The 21,335-nt window shown below is 48.7% G+C and overlaps 1 protein-coding gene across 1 annotated transcript in view; it reads right to left on the bottom strand.

Moving 5' to 3' along the window:
- Window positions 1–21,335, bottom strand: part of DTD1 (D-aminoacyl-tRNA deacylase 1) — a 78,247-nt gene that overhangs the window by 6,170 nt on the left and 50,742 nt on the right. Inside the window, exon 5 of the mRNA XM_055544093.1 lies at window positions 4,648–4,815. Within this exon, the coding sequence (XP_055400068.1) occupies window positions 4,663–4,815 (153 nt within the window). The 3' untranslated portion in view covers window positions 4,648–4,662. The remainder of the gene's footprint in view (window positions 1–4,647; window positions 4,816–21,335) is intronic.

The following is a 21,335-nucleotide window of genomic DNA, read 5'->3' as shown; positions in this document are numbered from 1 at the left end:
CACAAATAAGGTGGCCACGCTGTTTGAGGATGGGCTCAGATTAGTGAAAAATGTAGACTGCGAACTCTAGGGAAACCACTGGAAAAAGGTTGTTTAAAGTTAAAAAAAAAAATAAAATAAAAACACTATCGCAGGCACAGAGTGTCTTATACCATGAAACACCAGCACAGGGATGGAAAAAGTGACAAGAATACTGACAGGGAAGCAAAGTAAAGTTCAGGAATGAGAGATCCCACCTTCACCAGGGAAACAGCAGCAAAAAGTGACGAGATAGCCTTCTACAGAGCATACACACACACACACAACTGCTCTAGCGCCTTAGAAAGAAACGTGCTCTGCCAGGACTCGTCTCACTATGCAGACAAGGTTAAGTTGGAAAAGCACACGGATGGCAGCATCCAAAACACTTTCCTTGTTTGGTTTCAAGGGCAGAAACCTCAGGACAGAAATGCGGGTATTGGTCGGGAGTGCCTCTCTCACACCCTCCCAGTGGCAGCTGGGTCGATGCTCAAACGAGGGAACACTGCAGCCTGTGGTCCCAAGTGGAAACCACACTCTATTTCATAGGCAGTAGCCCTGATGCCTTTAGCCATGGGCCAGAAAGAGGGTAACTGAGCTGCGGCCTCACAAGAATCCTTGGATCTTCCTAGCACAGTGAGGAGACTGAAGAATGGGATGGAGGACAAAAGAGGAGCTGATTTTAGCAGTTTCATGTCCATTTGGTAAGATAAGGAATGTCTGCTGTATAACAGAAAGATGGTGACACCCTGGGAATGTCCTCTGAACCAAGGGGGTTTGGGCTCATTTTCAAAGAAACACTTGCCCAAGATCCTGCAGCCTCTCACTCCATCTTCTCTTGCCTTTTTTTTCTCTCTCAAGCCTCAGAAATTCAGAGCTGCTCCCCTTCAGGCCTGTGATGCTCCTGAGGGCACTTGTTTTTAAAGAAAAGTAAATGAAACCCACATCAAATGAAAACCACAGCTCCCCTCATTGTGGGGAGGTGGGGGGACTGTTTTCCTGTAGAGCAAGGTAGATGGCAAGGTCACCTTCCATCTGTCACCACCTGTCAGCTCTTACAGACTTCTGGACACTGGGTGGTAGCTCTGGGAGGAGCGGCTGGGATGACACATTTCAGCAGAAGGGCAGCACAGGTCCACAGGCATCAAACCCCTAATAGACCTGCGGAGACCCCTGTACGGTCTACAAATCTGGAAGCGCCCCCTGGTCTTCGCCTGGTGTGGGTGTCTCAGAGGACCCCACCTCAATTTACACCTGCACCAGCCACAGGGTCTCTGCCGCCATCTCCAGTGTGAATAACTACAGCTGGACCCCCATCTTAAACAGTCAGGAAAGGAGGTTTCACTTCAGGCCCGTGGTCCAAAACCCAGCAGCTGCAGTTATATTCACATAAATGTGGCTTCAACATCTTCATGGACCCGTCTACACTGCCTCAAGAGCCTCCATCCCTTGAGCAGCAACGGCTGGATCCTCAAGGCTCAGTGAGTCTGTCTCCTATGGTGCCAGCACCTGGGCCCCACACGTGGTCCTGAGGGACCCTGGCCAACCTGGCCACACCTCGGTCTCTAGCACCACAGATCCCTCAAGGCTCACCCAGACACCTGATGGAAGTCACAGCTGAGACCTGCGAGGCCTGTCAGTGCTCGTCAAGGGCTGAGGCCATGAGATACCTCGCTGCCTGGACGCAGCTGACCACTCAGCCTCTGGGGCTCACCTCCCCTCCACTGAGACCCACAGTCGGCCCAGGGGACCCAATGCAGCTCCTTTGCACCTTCCCAGGGCAGGCGAGATGGCCCCTCAGCGGCTCTGCCACGTCTTGGTGGCCACGTCTTGCCGAGGGGACCTGGAGGCACCCTGCACAACAGTCTCACCCACACGGGGTCCCCATCCACCCCGTCCGCTGGGCGTGGTGGCCTGCCTGCCTTTTCCACCATCGCTGAACTCCATTCACTTAGTTCATAGAAGAAAAACTAAGGAAGCAGAAATGACATAACTCACTTGCTGTCACACAGAAACTGGTAGGATGCAGGTAAGAACCTGATGAAGTTCTGAGTCACGGCTGGACTCACTTAATTAGCATAATCAGAAAACTAACTTCAAGAGCCGCCCTGCACGCTGCCTTTATGTGGCCCGTCACCCCCGGATTCAGGATTTCTGGACGGACTGTAAGTCAGAGGCGGTAGCGGTATTTCTGACGACAAAACTGACCATATCAATGATGATCAAGTCCTCATCAGGTCTTGGAAGAGGTGGGAATGGAACTTTTACACATATATGCCACATAAAAGGTTACTGTGTGTTCATGAATACCAAACATGACTTATACACCAAATTTCAGGTTCAGAAGACTCCCTTCTGAGGACAGTGAAAAAGGTGGCTTAAAACACAGCATTCAAAAAACAAAGATCATAGCATCCGGTCCCATCACTTCGTGGCAAATAGAAGGGGAAAAAGTGGAAGCAGTGTCTAGATTTTACTTTCTTGGGCTTCAAAATCACTGCAGATGGTGACTGCAGCCATGAAATTAAAAAACACTTGCTCCTTGCTATGTGTTTTTTAAAGAAGAAAAGCTATGACAAACCTAGACAGCATATTAAAAAGCAGAGACATTACTTTGCCAACAAAGGTCTGTACAGTCAAAGCTATGGTTTTTCCAGTGGTCATGTACGGATACGAGAGTACCATAAAGAAGACTGAGTGCTGAAGAAATGCTGCTTTTGAACTGTGGTGTTGGAGAAAACTCTTGAGAGTCCCTTGGACTGCAAGAGATCAAACCAATCAATCCTAAAGAAAATCAACTCTGAATATTCATTGGAAGGACTGATGCCAAAGCTGAAGCTCCAATACTTTGGCCACCTGATGTGAAGAACTGACTCATTGGAGAAGACCCTGATGCTGGGAAACAGTGAGGACAGGAGGAGAAAGGGACGACAGAGGATGAGATGGTTGAATGGCATCACCGACTCAATGGACATGAGTTTGAGCAAGCTCCAGGAGATAATGAAGGGCAGGGAAGCCTGGCATGCTGCAGTCCATAGGGGTCGCAAAGAGCTGGACACGACTGGGTGACTGAACAACAACAAAACTCATACCAACTGTTTTAGTTCATGAATAAAAATCAGTGGCTTTAGGTCAGAGCATCAAGATCCAGAACAAGGTAGGGTTTGTGATGATGACAAAGGAGGCCGAGCATGAAGGGACTCCTTTCCAACTTTGGCTTCATGTTCACATGAGTGTGTGACACACGTTGAGCCCAGATCAGTGGACATGGCTGTCACCTCCCCATAGTGACACTCTGACAAAACACGGAGCCTGGGCCAAGTCAACAGGACCTACAGGACTGACCATCCCACACGGCCCCTCACAACATGGCTTAGCAACCCCACCTCTTCCGAGATCCGCGTCCTGCCTGTCTGCAAGCTGGCTCCACTGCGCCTGGTCACACCTGCGGGCTCAGCTCACTGTCTCCGTGCTGGCAGTGGGCATCCTAACAGACATCCCACAGGCAGACCCCAGGGACCCCACTCCAGAGGCAGAAGCCACGTCCCAGGTGTTCTCTCACTATGTGGCATCTCCAGGGTTAGGGTTAGGGTTCCCAGGGTTAGGGTTAGGGTTCCCTAACCCTAACCCTAACCCACAGGCGGACTTGATCTGAACCACAGTTCACAGGCTGAAGGCTCCGAACCGCACACCCGGCCCTTGATCCCGTGCATTCTGCAGCTGCCTCCCCACTGGCCTGTCCCCTCCAGCCCACTCCCTAGGGCTGTTGGGTCACCTTTGTAAACTGGAACCTGTGTCCCTTGTGCACCTGACAGCTCTCAGAGCCCCCCCGGGACCCCAGGACAGAACCCAGGTGGCTCAGACCAGACTCACCACGGCCTGGACTGTTCTGGGCCCCTGCCTCAGACAAGCATCCGGATAGCAGTCGATGTGCCCACTCTCCAGCCTCTGCCTGCGCCCACCTGTCCAGGTCACCCCAACACGCACACCTGCTCTCCTCTCAGCTGGGCAGCTCCGTGCCCTTGCCCTCTTCACCCCATTTCCACCGGCCCCTCAGGTCCTGCCCCTCAACCCCTCATCCTCTGGAGTCTCGCCCGCATCCCTCCACACCCCCACGCCAGTGCGCCGGCTGACATGTGGCTGGACGGTTCCCGTGCTTCTCCCTGCACCAGTGAATGCTGGCAAGTGACGTGTTCACAGGGAATCAAGTTGAGCCAAGGGCCATCAGGCAGCAGGGCATCAAGCCCATGACCTTTAGGCAGGGAGTCTGACCCAAAACTACAGGGAACCCCCTGGAACATGAGTGGGCAGCGCCAGGAGGGTGCAGTGAAGGACAACAGGTGAGAGGCTGCACAGAGTGCCAGCTGCAACTCCCCCCTACACACAGCTCCCAAGAGGAAGGTGTGGAAGTGGGAGCTCAAGTCTGGAACACTCTAGTAGCATTAAGAACCGCAGCAGTCAGCTGATGCGGGTGCATCTCAGCTCTTCTTTCCATCCTGGACGGCAGCAGGATTTAAGGCGACCACAAGCGAACGTCCATAAAGCAAACTGCCCCAAGCCGTCCCATCCTGCATCCTTGACCAGTGCCCCCACATAAGAAGACCACGTAGCCCGAGGAGGCCACCCTACCTGCATCCAGCCCACCTACGGCTCCCGCTCTGAGGACACGTCCCCCTCGGCCCCACTGCTGGCGCTGCGGTCTTCCTTGCGGGGAGCACTTCTCTCCTTGCTTGACTCAGAAGGCCCTTTGGCTCTGGTTTTTTCTTTCCTCTGCTGCTGCTTTTCAAGCTTTGACAGCTGGTTGTTAAAAAAAGAAAGAAAGAATTATTTTACAAATGTAAACTCATGCCTGTATGTCCAAAACACCAATGACCTCACAGGCAGCAACCATGGACAACGATTTCTGTCTGATAATGTGGGGTATCGCATTGGCTCTGACACACCAGATCCCGTACCCACTGTCTATCCATCTGACACCAGATGCATCAGACATGTGATCTCCGTCAGACCCTCCCCATAGCTCAGCCTGTCCCGGGGTGTGTGGGAAGGGTCCACTCATAGGCTGCTCTGACAGGCTGAGCAGGAAAGGCTTTTAGTCTAGTTTATAGTTTAGCTATTTTTTTCTTTCATGGCTCTATAGCTTTTTCTCACGGGCAGGTTGTCTTCTTGTTCACTGTTTCCTAAAGAGTGATAAGCTCTTTAGATAAGCTCATTCTCCTATTTGCTGAAGGTAAGAGAAGCTGTGACACAAAGCATGTGGACATCCCCTTAGCTCTCGGTTTGTCCTGAGACTCATCCATGGTCCAGGCCCTGGTGTTCGCAGCGGGCTGCATGGCAGCTACCTGGAGATGCTGCCACGGGGCCCCTGCACATGTCCCCCAGGCCACCTGAGGCCACCCGAGGCCACTTCTGCCCTTCTGGGTGCCTCCCCAGCTTGTTCAGAGACCACAACCAGACAGTGGGAAGACAGATCTGCTGGAACTCATGAGCAACGCCCAGCACTCCAAAAAGGCATGCTGAGAAACTCATCTGAGGAGATGGACCAAGCTGTGGCCAGAGGATTTTCTTGGACCAGAAGAGCCATCTGTGACAAAGCCTGACAGACGGCAACACCCAGGTTCATGGGCTCCCCAGGCCAAGTCTGCAAACATTTTGCTGTTCACATGGGAAAGGGGGGACCTGAAGGGCTGGCTGCTCCCCACTGGTCTCTGCCCCAAGCCCAGAGACATGAAGAAAAGTCACTGTAAGCAACCTGCCAGATGCCTGCTTTACTATTCTTAGACTCTGAGCTAAACCTTTAGACAGATCAACAATCAGCAACTTTCAATTTGGTCCAGAAAACCGAATTTATTACTGGTTGACTTAATATTCTCTCTCCCCCTACTCCCACTCCAGGTGCCTGAACAACTGCAGTAAATAGCCAGGTTGGTTGAGCAAGGAATTCAATTTTGTGAACAAAGCCTTCTCTTCCCCTTTGACCTGGTGACTCTCTTCCCAGAAAGCTCCCTGGGATAAATTCCCTCTCGTGTGTGCAGGAAAGGCTCCCTGGCATGTGCACTGTGGTATTATTGTATCAGCAAGAACCTAGAAACAACCCAGGTGTGCACCAATAGGAAGACAGGTAATTAGAACGTGGCACAGTCATACAGAGTGATCCTCTAGAGCAGATGGACATGGATCAACATAGATAAGTCTTTAAACCCAGTTTATAGTCAATACAAACCAATGTCAGTTTCAGAAGCCTTAATGGCAGGATTTCAGCAGATATAAGAGGGGCTTGGAGAGTACAAACCAAAGTCAGTTCACTAGTTAACTTTGGGGAGAAAGAGTAGAGCGTGGTATCACAGTAGAATGAATATATACGGGCTCTGACTGTAACCACTGGCTTAACTTCTATAAAAACAAAACCAGCTCTAGAACAGGGCTGCTGACCACTGCCAGAAGTGAAATGCTTGCTACTGGCACTCAGGCCAGCAATGATAAGATTCATGCCAGGACATAAATGAACACATGGCTTCCTTCGTCTGCAAAGTCTGACTGTGAAGAAATACCACCGCTGAACTGTATGCTCAGAAGCCATGCTGAGCTCCTCCAGCCCAAGCTCTATGACTTGCCGTGGCCTGGTAACAAACAGCTCAAGGACAGATGCTGTGAGCAGGATGGTTTTAGGCAAAGAAGAAACAAGCGAGTATTTTTTTTTATTATTATTAAGATATAATTGGCAGACAACATTATATTAGTTTTAGGTGTAATGGCAAAACAAGAAGGTTAGCATTTTACACATCTGAGTAAAGGCTACAAAGAGCTCCTTGCCCTCTGTCCCTCTGCACTATTATGTTTCCATAAATGATTATTTTTTTCTCTGTGCTTTTCTATCACAGACACGGGAGGAACATCCTTCATCAAGATGCCAGCTGGGCTTCCCCACAGGCTCAACGGGTAAAGAATCTGCCTGCCAATGATGGAGACATGGGTTTGATCCCTGGGTCAGGAAGATCCCCTGGAGAAGGATAAGGGAACCCATTCCAGTATCCTTGCCTGGAAAATTCCATGGACAGTGGGAGCCTGGTGGGCTACAGTCCAGAGGGTCAGAAAAGTCAAACACAACTGACTGACTAGGCGTGTGCACACATGCATACACACACAAGATGCCAGCCTCCCTTCCTTGTTTCCCTTCTGGCGCTCTTTCCTCTATGAAATGATGAGGACAGGAAATGGGGCCCATCTGTCTAGTTCTTTTTCTTGTAAAATGATCTTGGATGCACAACATGAATGTATATAACCATACTGAACTATACACTTTTAAATGGGCAGGATGTGAAATTTTATGTTGTGTGTATCTTACAACTAAAATAATTTTTACTGAGACATAATTGACATATAACATTATATCAGTTTCAGGTGTACAATGTGATTCTGTATTTGTATATAGTGCAAAATGATCATCACAGTAAGTCTACTTACCATCCACCACCAAGAAAATGTTTAACGACCTTAGAAAACATGATGTTGGCAACCCCTTCCTTTTTTATTTTTCATGTCCTTAGGTTATGGAATCCAAACATCTAGAAATCAACATTCAGCAGTGAGCTGTGATAAGCTGCTGCCAGCAGTTTATATTCACATCAGTGTCTGTATGCACGTTGACACGTGTGTGTTCTACATATACATGTCTGCAGGCAGATGGATACTTATACGTACCTATATAACTGTGAATATGTTCCAAGCTAGCCTCTGAGAAAGCATGATTTTTATTCCCCAAAGAGGATCTCTTGGTTTTGGTTCCCCTCTTTAGAGGTAAATATAAAACAATGTGGCCATCTCCAGTGACACAAGCAGACCAAGACTCTGTGATGCTGAGAGTCCATTATACACAAAGGCTTGTTTGTGATCCTGTTATCTGCCTCCCACTCTAACACTGTCGAGAAACCAGATCCTGGCTGGATGACAGGGAACAATTCCCAGTAGAAGCAGGCTTCCTAAGGGTCCTCAGGTCCCCACATCGCCCATCCAATTCTGCACTGACCCAGGGGTGCCATCGATGCCGAGTAAAACTGCAGGAGCATCCGCTTGACCTTCCACCCCAGCCCTGTGCCCGCCGCCCTGGACCAAGTTTGTGGATCACGTGTGACAATTACTGAAGCCAACAGGCATAGCCCGACTTTCTGTAAAGGATGTGATGCTGACTCTTTCATTATTTATCTTAAAACAACCCCGACCACACATGGCTCCATGCCTCAGAGTAAAAGTTCTCTGCGAGAACATTGTGAACTAACCTAATAAATTTAAGCCTTTTCTCGGAAAAAGTTGGAATCCAATGCAGCCAGAATGTGGAATTTACATCTCAAGGCAAGAAAGCGGTGGATTTTTTTTTTTTTGAGGAAACAAATGAGAAAGGAAAAGAAGAAAAGTGTGCTGCATACAGACTCCTGTAGCGCGCCGTGGCTTTCAAGTGAATGAGGACACAAACGTCAAGGAAAATATGAACCGCGACAGGCCTGTGGTGGCACACCACAACAGCGCGATGGGGGACTTTTGCTTTTTCTTTCTGTGTTTTTTCATTTTTAAAGATTTCTTATTTCATTTTTGGCTGCGCTGGATCTTCGTTTCTGGTGTGGGCTCTCTGGTTGAGGTGAGGGGGCGGCTCTTGGCTGTGTACAGTGGCTTCTCTTCTGCAGAGCACAGGCCCCGGGCATGCACGCTTCAGTAGTCGCAGCTCATGGGCTCAGTAGTTGCGGTGCACTGGCCTAGCTGCCCCATGGCATGTGGGATCTTCTCAGACCAGGGATGAAACCTGTGTCCCTTGCATTGGCAGGTGGATTCTTCACCACTGGACCATCAGGGAAGCCCTGTTTGCTTGTTGTTTTTTTTTTAATCATCTGAGAGGGTCCATATTGCAAAGCAGTTTGCAAACCATACAGGCTCTAGTGTCTCAAAGTGAAACCCAAACCTTCCAAAGGCAGTTCCAGGCCAAGACAACCCCAGGGGCCAGGTAACCATCCTGAGGTCAGCCCATTCCTCTCGCGCCGCATCTCTGAAGGTGGCGGGGGGTAGGTCGGGGGTGGTGGTAGCAAAGAATAGAGGACTGGACTATTAAGACCCAAACCTCCCTGACTCACGCTTAAATCCACTGAGAAAACAAAGAGCTTTCTTTTTAATCAAGATGATCATGCTCTAAGTGCCTAACATACAAATAAACTGGTTGAACACAAAGGTCACAGTGCTCCATCACAGGGCCTGTAAACATGATCATGATCTGAGGCTCCAGGCAAGAGAATGAGTGAAGTGACCACACGTGAGACATCAGGGCAGGGTGGAGACTGCGGCCACACCACAGAGGACAAGCTCCCTAAGCTCTACCAGGGCAGTCACATCCTGTTTTCAAGCATGCATCTGGGCAAAGGTAAAGTCACTGGGGTAGATATAGCCCCCTGGTGGGCTCCTGGCTTTGTACCTCTGCCCAACTGATCCCGACTGCTCTGAACAGCCCACTAACAGGTGTGTCCTTACAGCATCCCCCGGAGAAAGCACAGTGGTGGCCTGAGCTACAGTCACCATCCAGTCCCTCCTCTTCCCTCTACTCAGAAGTGGCCCTGAGCCTGCTGTCACACAGGCCTGAGGCACAGTCACGAGGACCTTAAGGGAGCTCCAGGGGGCTTCAGAGGACCATTTTGCTCCCAAATAAACACAAGTGCATGAGACTTCTCAGAATGGAGGCAGTTCTCAGAATGAGGAGGGGGTGTCTGGGGGACACAGAAGCCCTGAGGAGGGGCAGGGGCAGGGCCAAGCCAGAGGAATCAGCTGTCCTCTTGGAGGGGGGCACGGATCACTAAGTTCCTCACTGTTTCAGCTACATGTGGGCACGTCTGGAGCACGACCAGCTGACAGCAAAGCATCTCATCACACACCCATCGAAGTAAAGGAGAAATGGACCTTCAGGGGGTGAGACTTGCTCAGGGGTCGTCCACAGGATGCAAGAGGCAGACACGGGACAACAGCCCAGGCCTCTAGACACCAAGCTCTACATTCTCTCCAGGGAGTCATGTGGCCTTGCTTAATCTATAAGCTTCAGTTCAGAAATTTATGAGCACTGGCTACAAGTCATGTCCTGTCCAAGGTGCCAGTAACATAGGGGAGAACCAGACATAGCCCTGGCTTTCTGGGCCGAATGTCCACCACACAAATAACTAGCGACCCCCACTCCAGCCTGGTCTTCTTCTCAGCCCTGGGTGTGCATGAAAGGAGCTATGACCACCCTGTTTTGAAGCGGAGAAGCTTACAGCACTGGCGACCCCAGCATCCTGCCCGAAGCTCATGGCAGGCCAAGCGGCTACCCTCCTTTGCACTCAGCCTTGCAGATGGAGACACACAGGGACCTTGGGGCCATTTCCTTTCAACAAATGAAAACAAAACCAGCCCCGACCCAGATCCTGCTCCTTAGTGGTCTACCAAAAAGCCACTGCAGGACCTCAGTGTGACTGGATGTTTCTACCTGTGGCTGAAGAATCGGAGGGACCACTCACCTAAGGTGAGTGAACTGGATACTCGGCTAAGAGGAAGCAGGATGAGGAAGCCTCCAGAGCAACGAGGACCTGGAAGAGCGCTTCGAGGTCACTGGTACTGACCTCAGGAGAGGCCTGCAGGCCCATCAGCGGCAGTAGGAGAGGTGGGCCAGGGTGAGGGAGGCAAGTGTGGCTCCAGCCTGTCCACTGATAAATGGGGTGGCCACGAGCAAGAGGCAGCCCCAGAGGCAGTCAGCACCAGGAAACACGGGGTGGCCAGTGTGTGGTGGGCTGGTGAGGTACAGGCCCTCAAGCTCAGGGAAGCCTGAATGGAAGCAGAGCTGAGGGTGGGGCAGGAGTCCCTGGAGGGAGGGGAAGGTGTGCCCACTCCAGGCAGTACTGCCTCTGTGTTCATCTTCACTACAGGACACTCACAGGGGAGGGTGCAGGCCCCCCCGGCATGAGGCGACTGAACCAGAAGGTCAAGGGCTGTGGAGGACGAGGCTGAGAAGCGAGAGGCCAAGGGAAGTCAGGGCTGAGCCAGGAGAAGCTGAGGAAGGGAGGGCAAGGCATGGCCAGGACTCAGGACATCCCCTGGCTGGGATCAGAGGTGGGACAAGGTGCTGCTGGGGTAATCATCACCCAGGACAGAGGTGGAGACCTCTACCAGCTGACTGGGGGGCTGGGGCAGATGGAGACGGCCATGGTGGTGGGCGGTCCAGCACTTGCTGCTGAAACATCTTTAAAGGCGGGTCCCTTCAGCCTGTGGAACAATCCAGCGGACGGTGACATAAAACATGAAATGAAGGAGCAACTCCAGGGTGCTGCAGACACCAGCCAGTCCCAGACTTGCACTGTGGTCCACACAGTCAGAATTCCAGCCACCTTGAGATTCTGCTCTTTCCGGAGAAGCTCAGCAGAGGGCATGGCTCTGCGGCTGGGGATACCCGTCCAGGCTGAGAGGGTGTGAAGGGGGAGACACAGAGACGTGTGTCTGCTGTTGCCACCACACGCCTGCCCCTCTCAGGAACATCCAACCACGCAGCTGACAGGCGCGAGCAGCCATGTCGGAGGGACCGAGAAAAGTGATTTCTTTACAAGACATTTCTGAACATAACAGGTACCCAGGAACCCCTGACGGAAGGGTCCCTCCTGGAGCAAGACGGTGCCTCAGACTTGCTTCCAACACAATTTTGCAAAAAGGTGTGAATAATTACAACTTCTAAGTGTTTCTGTATGTTCTCACAAATCCCACAAAAACCATTTCAGGTCTTTTCTTCACTTTTAGATGACAGCCGACTAAAAGTAGCACCTCCCTCCTCAAAGAGCCCGCGAGCGTAACCTGAAATGTTAATTTCCTCCCTTAAAAGTCTGTCTTCACACCAGGGAAACAAATGGCCCCTTAGATGGTGACAACCAATTTGTCAACTTGGGCATTCTGAAAAGTCAAGAGCAGGTCATCTTATTCCCAGGTTGATTTTGAGCACCACGGAGGGGTGGAGTCAATTGAGAGAGCAAGCTCAAGGCCACGGCCAGGCCGGGGAAAGCACCAGGCCTCCGGACTCCCAGCCGAGCTTCCTGTTGACCTGGCTCCTTAGGAGCCAAAGCGCACCTGGACAGGGGCTTCTGAGGTCAGCCCTAGCGCTGGGGCAGCCAAACCTGTGCCGTCCTTACGAGGGTGGTACCAGGTACAGTCTTGCCCTTGAGATATTTCAATGCTGGTTATTTCCTGTCAGACTGTTCTGTCCTGCACGTGAGCAGAATCTAATCAGAGAGTGAAGGAAATAACAAAAGAAAAGCTCAAGCCCCATGAAGTCAGTTACTAGGATTTTTATAGACCGTGGTGTAGATGGAAAAGTTCTGTTCCAACCCACCCCTTGAAAAGATTCCAAGAAAGTCTTATGGTGCAAGTCATCGAGATCAAATGTCTCCTCTGCGATTACGTTTTAAAACACCACAAGGTAACGATGGCTCTGCAGACACTGGCCCACACCTGCTGACATCAGGAGGCACGAGCTGGCAACCTCAGGAAGCTGCTGAGGAGGGGACACGGCTGGCATGTCCCCTCGTTAGTAAGGACAGGAGCTAAGAGACAAAATGCCCCACACCCAGCAGCCCATGAGTCCTTCTCAACAGCTCTAGAACCTTCCCTCCATAAGCTCACCGTCCTTCCTGGGTCCACCAACTCCTGCCGCCAGAATGCCCTGACGGTGCCGACTCATTGAAACTGGCCTGCTGACCACTCTCCCACCCTGCAGATCCACCAAATGCACTGACACCAGACAACTGTTTTGCTGGCTAATTAACACACCTGAGACAGTAAGGAAGACGCGCTGTGGAGCAGAGCAATGCTCCACCGACGGTGATCCTCCTGGGGTCAGGTGCAATCCCACACACACACACACACACAGGAGGCAGCCATCCAGCCCCACTATGGAGGTGCAGGCAAGCCCACGGGTCCCTGCACAGTGACCAGAGAAGCCTGCAGCCCCTCCACCATGGGCAGGGATCCATCAAGAAATGACACAGGCTGGTGCTGGAAACCTGGGAGAGGGCACCCACCTCAGCCTGAAGCCCCCGAGCCAGCCCACAGAACCCTCAGGGGCGAGGCACCTGCTGAGGTCCTGGAAACCTCTGGGCCCACGACCTGCGGCTTCTCCTGCTGCCTAACAGGCCGGAGGGCAGAGGACAGAAAGAGGACAGAAGAGAAGGTAGAAAAAAAAAAAAGAGTAGGCCAAACCCGAGTAGCCTAGAGAAACTCCAGGAAGACAGAAGTGTCAGACTACGGTGGGATTTTAAACAATCTGTAGAAACCGACTTCCGCAGACTAGTTCTAACTGACCGAGCCATCTTTAAAAACTGGAATTTGTGTCGGGCAATTTGTTTTATTGAACTGTAACTTGATATAATTTCCTATTATGTGATAATTCTGAAAGCCTCTTTTTTTAAAGTGTCCTTGTGTAATGGAAAATCTGACAACATTCAAAGAGGATGTTGCCATACATGCCAAGGCATCTGCCATTATGTCAATTGTTGCGTTGTGTTATTTTTAAATCAACTGGCTGCTTAATAAAAACATAACAAAGCAAAGTACACACATGGTACCTAATTTTCATACATTATTAACTCTGCTTGAGGTTTTCGTGGGAATTAAAAAAACCCGGGGGTGGGGGGCGTGGGGAGAAGTCAGGCAAGGAGGCATCCGTTCCCATCTGAAATTGTGCAAGCTAATTTTATTTTCTAATTTCCCCCTTGTTTACAAAAACCCTCTTAGGCATGCACAGTGGTGGGTGAGGGTGGGGTGCTTGCTGTCTCTGCCTTATTCCTACTCAGCTGCCTGTCCCCCCATCCACCCAGCCTTCCCTGCGGGCGATGCGACACACTGGGCGGTTTGTTTCGGGCCATTGTGGGATGGAGGTCAGCCCAGGCGTGGGCTTCTCTATCCTCATAGCGGAGGCTGTTGGGGTCCCTGCAGGGTTAGGACAGCTGCCCGCCAGCCCACAACTTCTGACCTCCTTCCAGAGCATCTGCACCTTCATCGTGAAGACGCCCGCAGGCCCGGCCGGAGCACAGGTGGTCCCAAGGCGAGCACCTCTGGAGGTGACTTCGGTCCCTCAGGGGGTGCCCAGGGGTCACACGCTGGCTCCCCCTCCCCATCTGGTTTCCACCCTCCGTATGCGCCCTGGGAAGACTATCCACGTTAACTACCTGAACCGAAGCCTCTCACTTTGGGGGCACCCAGACCAAAGTGCTTCAGATGCTCTGAGATGAGCCAGGTTCTCACGTGCGCACTCCCTGTGTCACTGGCCAGTGTTACCCCGCATTCTCCACCAGTCGGCACCTGGGATACTGGAGGGCCACGGGGGAGATGAGGGTCCCCCACTCAAGCGGCTGAGGGATGCAGTTTACAGTCCTGTGACATCTCATACAGGTGAATGCTCTGAAGACTGGTCGCCCACATACATGGCCAACGATGTGTTTCAGTGTCCAAGAGTTTTGTTGTTGACCACCCCCTCCCCACCCCACTGGGGAAAAGGACCCAAGAGCCCTCCTCATGCCTGTGCCCTGGGCCCTTCCTTCACTGGAAAATCTCCAGAGTGACAGGCGACAGCTAACCTCTCTGGGCCACTGCTGTTCAGAGACAGAAATAACAGGCGCCTGGTTTAGTCAACATCCATCTCGGGCTGGAGTTGATACTGAGCTCGCTGTCAGCACGTGTCTGGTTAATCACTGCGGAGCAAAGTTTAAGGAGACACTAAAACCATTTCAGTGTTGGTATTCCAGTGCATAATTGGTAACAGAAAACTCTTCATGAGCATTTGAAACTAACAGTGTTCTTTAAATGATTCAAATGTTTCTTCAATTTGCAAGAGTCTTAAAAAAGGGGAGGGGGGAACCTTTCCTCTGCCCCACTTGGTCTCACATGTTGCACAAATGCCAACAGAGCAGATCTGGAGCAACATAATAATCCAGAAAAGAGGAAGACATGGGCCCCAGGAAAACAGTGCACACGACCTACAGAGAGGACAAAGCCAGGGTGCTCAGCCGCCAGGGGTTTACCTGTCCACATTGGGGGCGGGGGCAGGTGGGCGCGAGGGCTCCAGAGGGGCTCCCAGAAAGGGCCTATGCTATGCTATGCTATGCTAAGTCACTTCAGTCGTGTCCGACTCTGTGCGACCCCATAGATGGCAGCCCACCAGGCTCCCCTGTTCCTGGGATTCTCCAGGCAAGAACACTGGAGCAGGTTGCCATTTCCTTCTCCAATGCATGAAACTGAAAAGTGAAAGTGAAGTCGCTCAGTCGTGTCCGACTCCTAGCAACCCCATGGACTGCAGCCTACCAGGCTCCTCCGTCCATGGGATTTTCCAGGCAAGAGTACTGGACTGGGGTGCCATTCCTAGAGAGAGATAATGCTTAGAAACAGAGGTCTGGGAGCAAGAGGAGAAAACAGTGCTTTCAGTAGGATCTCAAGAAGAAAAGATAAGTACACACTCCCAGAAAAGCAAAAGACTGAACAAGAAAAAAAAAACATAGGATATAACTTGGACCCTAGGGTGACCATAGTCACAGGGTCATGGCAACATAAAACCATTTACTGATTCAATTAAAATGATATCACAACACTGGGAAGATGGGGGATGTGAACAGCGCAGATTCCTCCTCTACAGTAATGTGAGATAAATAATGTCAGAACTTAATACATCAAGAAATGGTAAAAGTTTATTATTTAGGGATAAAGAGGGAAAGGACCCAAGGAAACAGCTTAAAGTATGTTAGAGGTACTTGCTTGTGGGGAAGAGAACAAGGACGAGGGAAAACAGGCCAAAAAAGGGTATTTTTATTACAAGCCTTTATGTGTTAAATATTTTTAATTATGCACATAATTACTTGAATAGGCAATTTAAAATTTAAGAAAGAAAACTCATACATCGGATATCGTTAACCACAGATCCAATACTACGGAAAGAAATTAATGACTCAGGAAAATCAATTCGTGTAATCCTAATACACAGAGGAAAAGATGATAAGCAAAGACAGCAGAAACTTGGAAGTCACGTGTAGGAAGGGAGAAAAGGCGAGATCAGAGCAGATACTGAGAAAGTAATAAGTAAAGACATTACAGAAGGACATGCCACGGGCTCAAGTGTATCCTGGAAGGACCAGCCGTCAGGGAAATTGAGAGAAATCCACACAGAGAGCATCATCTTCTCTCCCACATGACTACATGCCAGGAGAGAGGCAGCAGTAAAGCCCTAGGGACCTGGGTGTCCCATGAACGAAAGGATGACTGCATGATGACAGACAGACATGTGGGTAAGGGAGGAAGGAGGCCAACCAGCCACTGGGATGACACCTACAGAACCTGGAGGCAACGGATGACGACCCAAACGTTCCCAGTCAACCAGGGCGTCCCCAAACTTGCAAGTCTTCAGAATGTATCATGGCCATTCCCATCCTTAAAAAATAAATGCATAAATAACTTACTCATACAACTCCAGCCTCTTGAGAGACGAATAAAGGAAATTGTATTAAGTAATGTAGCCAATAAAATTGAGTTATGCAAATCCCAAAACTAATCAGTGAAGAAGAAAATAAAAATGTAAACAAGAAATGAATTAATGAGAATCTGAAATTCATGTTCATAGGCAATTTTTTACATAGGAAGACATGCCAATGCCTAATAAGCTTATGAGAAAGAGCTCAACTTCACTAGCAATTAAACTGATGCAAATAAAACAATGAGATGCAATTTAGAATCCACCAAGTTGACAAGGATTAAACAATGATAATACTCAGCCTTCATGAGGGTTTAAGAAAAGGAACATTACATGATGCTGATAGAGAGTTAGTTTGGACCTCAGGGGTGCAATCTGGCAACCCACAGCAAGTGTCTGCACATTTTGACCAATAATTTCACCTCTTAAAATTTATCTTGTGGAAAATAAGTGGCTTAGTGCACAAAGATACACACAAAAGGGTGTTCAATGAATTGGTTTTTACAGCAGTAAAAACTGTGGAACAATCTAAGCGTCCACAAAAAAGAGGCTTTCAATCCATTACAAGACTTTCTGTATAGACTGACTGACTCTGAGGCATTGCTATGGAATATTTATGGCTGTGGGAATTAAAACCTATTTAACAGACTTCCCATCTCTTCACCAATTAAAAGAGCTTCCCAAGTGATGCTAGTGGTAAAGAACCCACCTGCCAATGCAGGAGACGCAAGAAACGTGGGTTCGACCCCTGGATTGGGAAGATCCCCTGGAGGGGGCACGGCAGCCCACTCTGCCCAGTATTCTTGCCTGGAGAATTCCATGGACAGAAGAGCCTGGCGGCCTGCAGTCCATGGGGTCGCCAAGAGTCAGACACGACCAGTGACTAACACTAACCAGCACTAACCCTTTGTTGTGCGGGATGCTCCGTGGGTCTCAGGGTGTTCAGCCGCATCCCGGGCCGCTACTCACTAGAAGCTAGCAGCACTTTCTCCCTCCCCAACCACCTGTTAAAACCAAAATGGTCTCCAGATGCTGCAAGATGTCCTTGGTGTGAGAAATGGTTGAGAAATAAAAATAACTTTTTAAACAAATACACTGGGACGACCCAGAGGGATGGAATGGGGAGGGAGGAGGGAGGAGGGTTCAGGATGGGGAACACATGTATACCTGTGGCAGATTCATTTTGATATTTGGCAAAACTAATACAGTTATGTAAAGTTTAAAAATAAAATAAAATTAAAAAAAAATAAAATAAAATAAAACAAATACAAACAAACAACAAAAATACCGTTCTTAGAACTGCTGTGAAATCTCAGTTTATGTTATAGGATAAAGTTGCTCTCTCCAATTTGCCCCTCGGTTAAGCACCCTTTCCCACCTCTTGCTCAGACCTTTTCAAAACCTGAGTCAATGAGGGATCCTGCACTGTTTTTCTGAGGTTCCTGCCCACATATGTGCGTAGGCTGTGTGCCCCCACTGATCCAGGGTACAGAAGAACTGGAGACCAAATCGACCTACCTGTAAACTAACTACCCACCAACCAACCACCTAATTAACTGACTTGGGTCAGCATCCCTAGGTACAGACAGACAGCCAAGAGCAGCCAGACACTTGGGGGAGCACCCACAGCTCAAGAGAGAAGGATCAGGTAGACTAAACAGAACAGCTGACTCTAAGCAGAGATAATTCTGTGAACAGAAATGAACATTTAAAAATCCAATCAATATTTTCAGAGGGCATTAAAAAGACAATACTACTAAACCCTCTACCCCTCTCCATGAATCAAAACCACAAGGAGATACCCCTTTACACCTGTCAGAATGGCTGTCATCAAAAAGAACACAGATAACAAGTGTTGGCAAGGATGTGGAAAACTGAAAAACCTCTTACACTGTTGGTGGGAATGTAAATTGATGCTGTCACTACGGAAAACAGTATGGAGAGTCCTCGAAAAATTAAAAATAGAATTACCATATGATCTAGAAATTCTACTCCTGGGTATTTATCTGAAGAAAACAAAAAAGCTAGTTAGGAAAAAATATATGCACCCCTATATCCATTGCGGCATTATTTACAATAGCCAAGATTCAAAAATAGCCTAGGTATCTACTCATAAATGAATGGATAATATGTGTGTGTGTGTGTATATATATATATATATGTATGTATACACATATATATGTATATATATATATACACACACACACATATATATCACATTTTAAGTGTGTATGTGTGTGTGCATGTATATGTATATTATATGTATACATAATTAAACATTATTCAGCCTTAAAAAAGGATGAAATTTTGCAACAACATGGATGGACCTATAAGGTATTAGGCTAAGTGAAATAAATCAGAGAAAGGCATGATCTGTTTGATTTCAATTCTATGTGGAATCTAAAAAAACCATAAATGAACAAACACTACAAAACAGTTATAGCTAGAGAGAACCAACAGGTGGCTGCCAGAGGGTTGTGGGAGGAAAGAAATCGGTCAGGAGGATTAAGAGGCACAGACTTCCAGCTACAAAATAAATGAGTTATGAGTGAGAATATAGTCAAGAATCATATAATACCCTGCATGGTGACCAATGGTAACTAAATGTGATAATTTTGAAACATATAGAAATATCTAGTCATTCTGCTGCGTAACAGGAACTAACATTGTGCGTGCGTGCTCAGTCACTTCAGTTGTGTCCAGTTCTTTGTGACCCTATGGACTATAGCCCCCCAGGCTTCTCTGTCCCTGGAATTCTCCAGGGAAGAATACTGGAGTGGGTTGCCATGCCCTCCTCCAGGGGATATTCCTGTCTCAGGGATCAAACCCATGTCTCTTGCGTCTCCAGCACCGCAGGCAGATTCTTCACCACTGAGCCAAGGGAAGCCCCAACTAACACTGTACTATAGGTCAAATTGTACTTCAAAAGCAAACTCAAAGAAAAAGGGATCAGACCTGTGGTCAGCACAGGGGAAAGGCGTTGGGGGGGATTGCATGAAGGCAGCCAAATGGCACAAACCTCTAGTTACAGGATGAATAAGCAACAGGACATAATGTACAACATGAATACAATTAACACTGCTGTATGTTGTATATGAAAGCTGTTCAGAGAGTTAAATCTAAGAGTTCTCGTCACCAGGAAAAAAATTTTTTCTATTGATTTAATTGTGCATCTATATGAGATGACAGATGCTTCCTAAACTTAATATGGTCATTTCATGATGTATGTAAGTCAGATCATTATGGTGTACACCTTAAACTCATACGATATTGTATGTCAACTTCATCTCAACAAAACTGGAAAAAAGAAGACATAATACCCCTAAAAACAAAGTAAGAAAACAAAACAAAAACACTAGCTGGGGTCAAAAAGCAGCAATCAGAACAACAACAACAAAGAGAGTTCATGGATACTTAAAACACAACTATCAGAACTTAAAACTCAGTATAAGGGCTGGAAGATAAAGTTCAATCATTGTCCCAGGGAGAAAAATAACAGAAAAAGACACAGAAAACACTGAAAAAGTTTAAGACAGAGGAACAATCTATAATAACTATGAAGTGACCTCTAGGCTTTCCAGAAAGAGAGAACAGAAAAATAAACAGGGGTGAAAGTAAACAACAGCAACAATAACAGGAGGAAGAAACTTCCCAGAGCTAAAAGCAAGCTAGAGAATTGAGATTTATGAAATCCTGGATTACTAATAAACAAGATGAAAACTGGACACGTCTTAATGGAATTTCAGGACACCAAAGAAAAAGGTTCCCACAGGATCCCCGGAAGAAAAAAGAAAGCTACCACCCAGCCGAGGGATGAAAATGGGACCGATCTACAAGCATCCCCAGAGGCAGGAGAAAACCCTCGGGAATCCTGAAGGATTTTGAACCTACACATCTGTGTTCATCCAAACCAACCCGTCAACTGTAAGGACAAGATGTACAGTTCAGATTTCTAAGAACATTTATTTTCCAAACGTTCTTCTTAGGAAAAAAAAAAAAAAGGTGACTTGAAGATGGACATCAGAGCAAATAAAAAAGAAACCCAAGAAGCATGAAAGGTGGGGTTGGGGTGGATCCAGGAAGGGGCCTCTAGATCACGGTGGGCAGCTGAGGCTGAGCCTGCTCCAGGGTGGAGCCAAGTCCTCAAGCTTGGGGACAAAAACTAGTACCGGGAACAGGAACCACCAGTGACAGGGAGGAAAACCTTAGGGACACGGCAAAGACACGCTGACGAGGACATCAGTTTGCCAGTTCTTAAAAGCTATTTATTGACAATTTCCTCTCCTGACTTATTCCAGACCCCATCTGTCCTCCAGCAGAAATAGTGACAGCTTTGCCTCTGATCCCCATCCTCGGAACAGTGCAATTCCCTTCAGCACCCCCGATGCAGAGACATCTAAGACCGTCCTGCTGCCGGTCACTGGCGGCTGGGGGGCCCTGAGGACGTGGCGTGGCCCGCGGTAGCCACCGGCTCTACGACCTCGGTATTGACACTAGTTTGGCTCCTCCAGTTGGCCTCGGGTCTTCATCCAAAGCTGCTAAATGAGCCAACTTCTCTAATTCACTCTAGATTCAACATCTGCCTCATCTGGAAAGCAGGGAAAGGGGAATTTATAACAGGAGATAGGTAATGGCATCCATGTGAGGGGCTGAATTGCCAAGAAAATTAAAATTAAGGAAGGGGAGCTTGTTATGGGGGTGAGGGGGGACGTTCTACACAGATGGGGAGATTCAGAGGCCCCAGAATGGAGACCAAGCCTTTCTTCTGTGAAAAGATAGTCAGCCCTTCCCTCTGTCTTGGCTCAAAAGACCAATGAAA

The sequence above is a fragment of the Bubalus kerabau genome, chromosome 13, assembly GCF_029407905.1.
Source record: "Bubalus kerabau isolate K-KA32 ecotype Philippines breed swamp buffalo chromosome 13, PCC_UOA_SB_1v2, whole genome shotgun sequence".
Lineage (NCBI taxonomy): Eukaryota > Metazoa > Chordata > Mammalia > Artiodactyla > Bovidae > Bubalus > Bubalus kerabau.
Note: the sequence above shows the minus strand (reverse complement) of the source record. Positions and strands in the feature narration are given on the sequence as shown.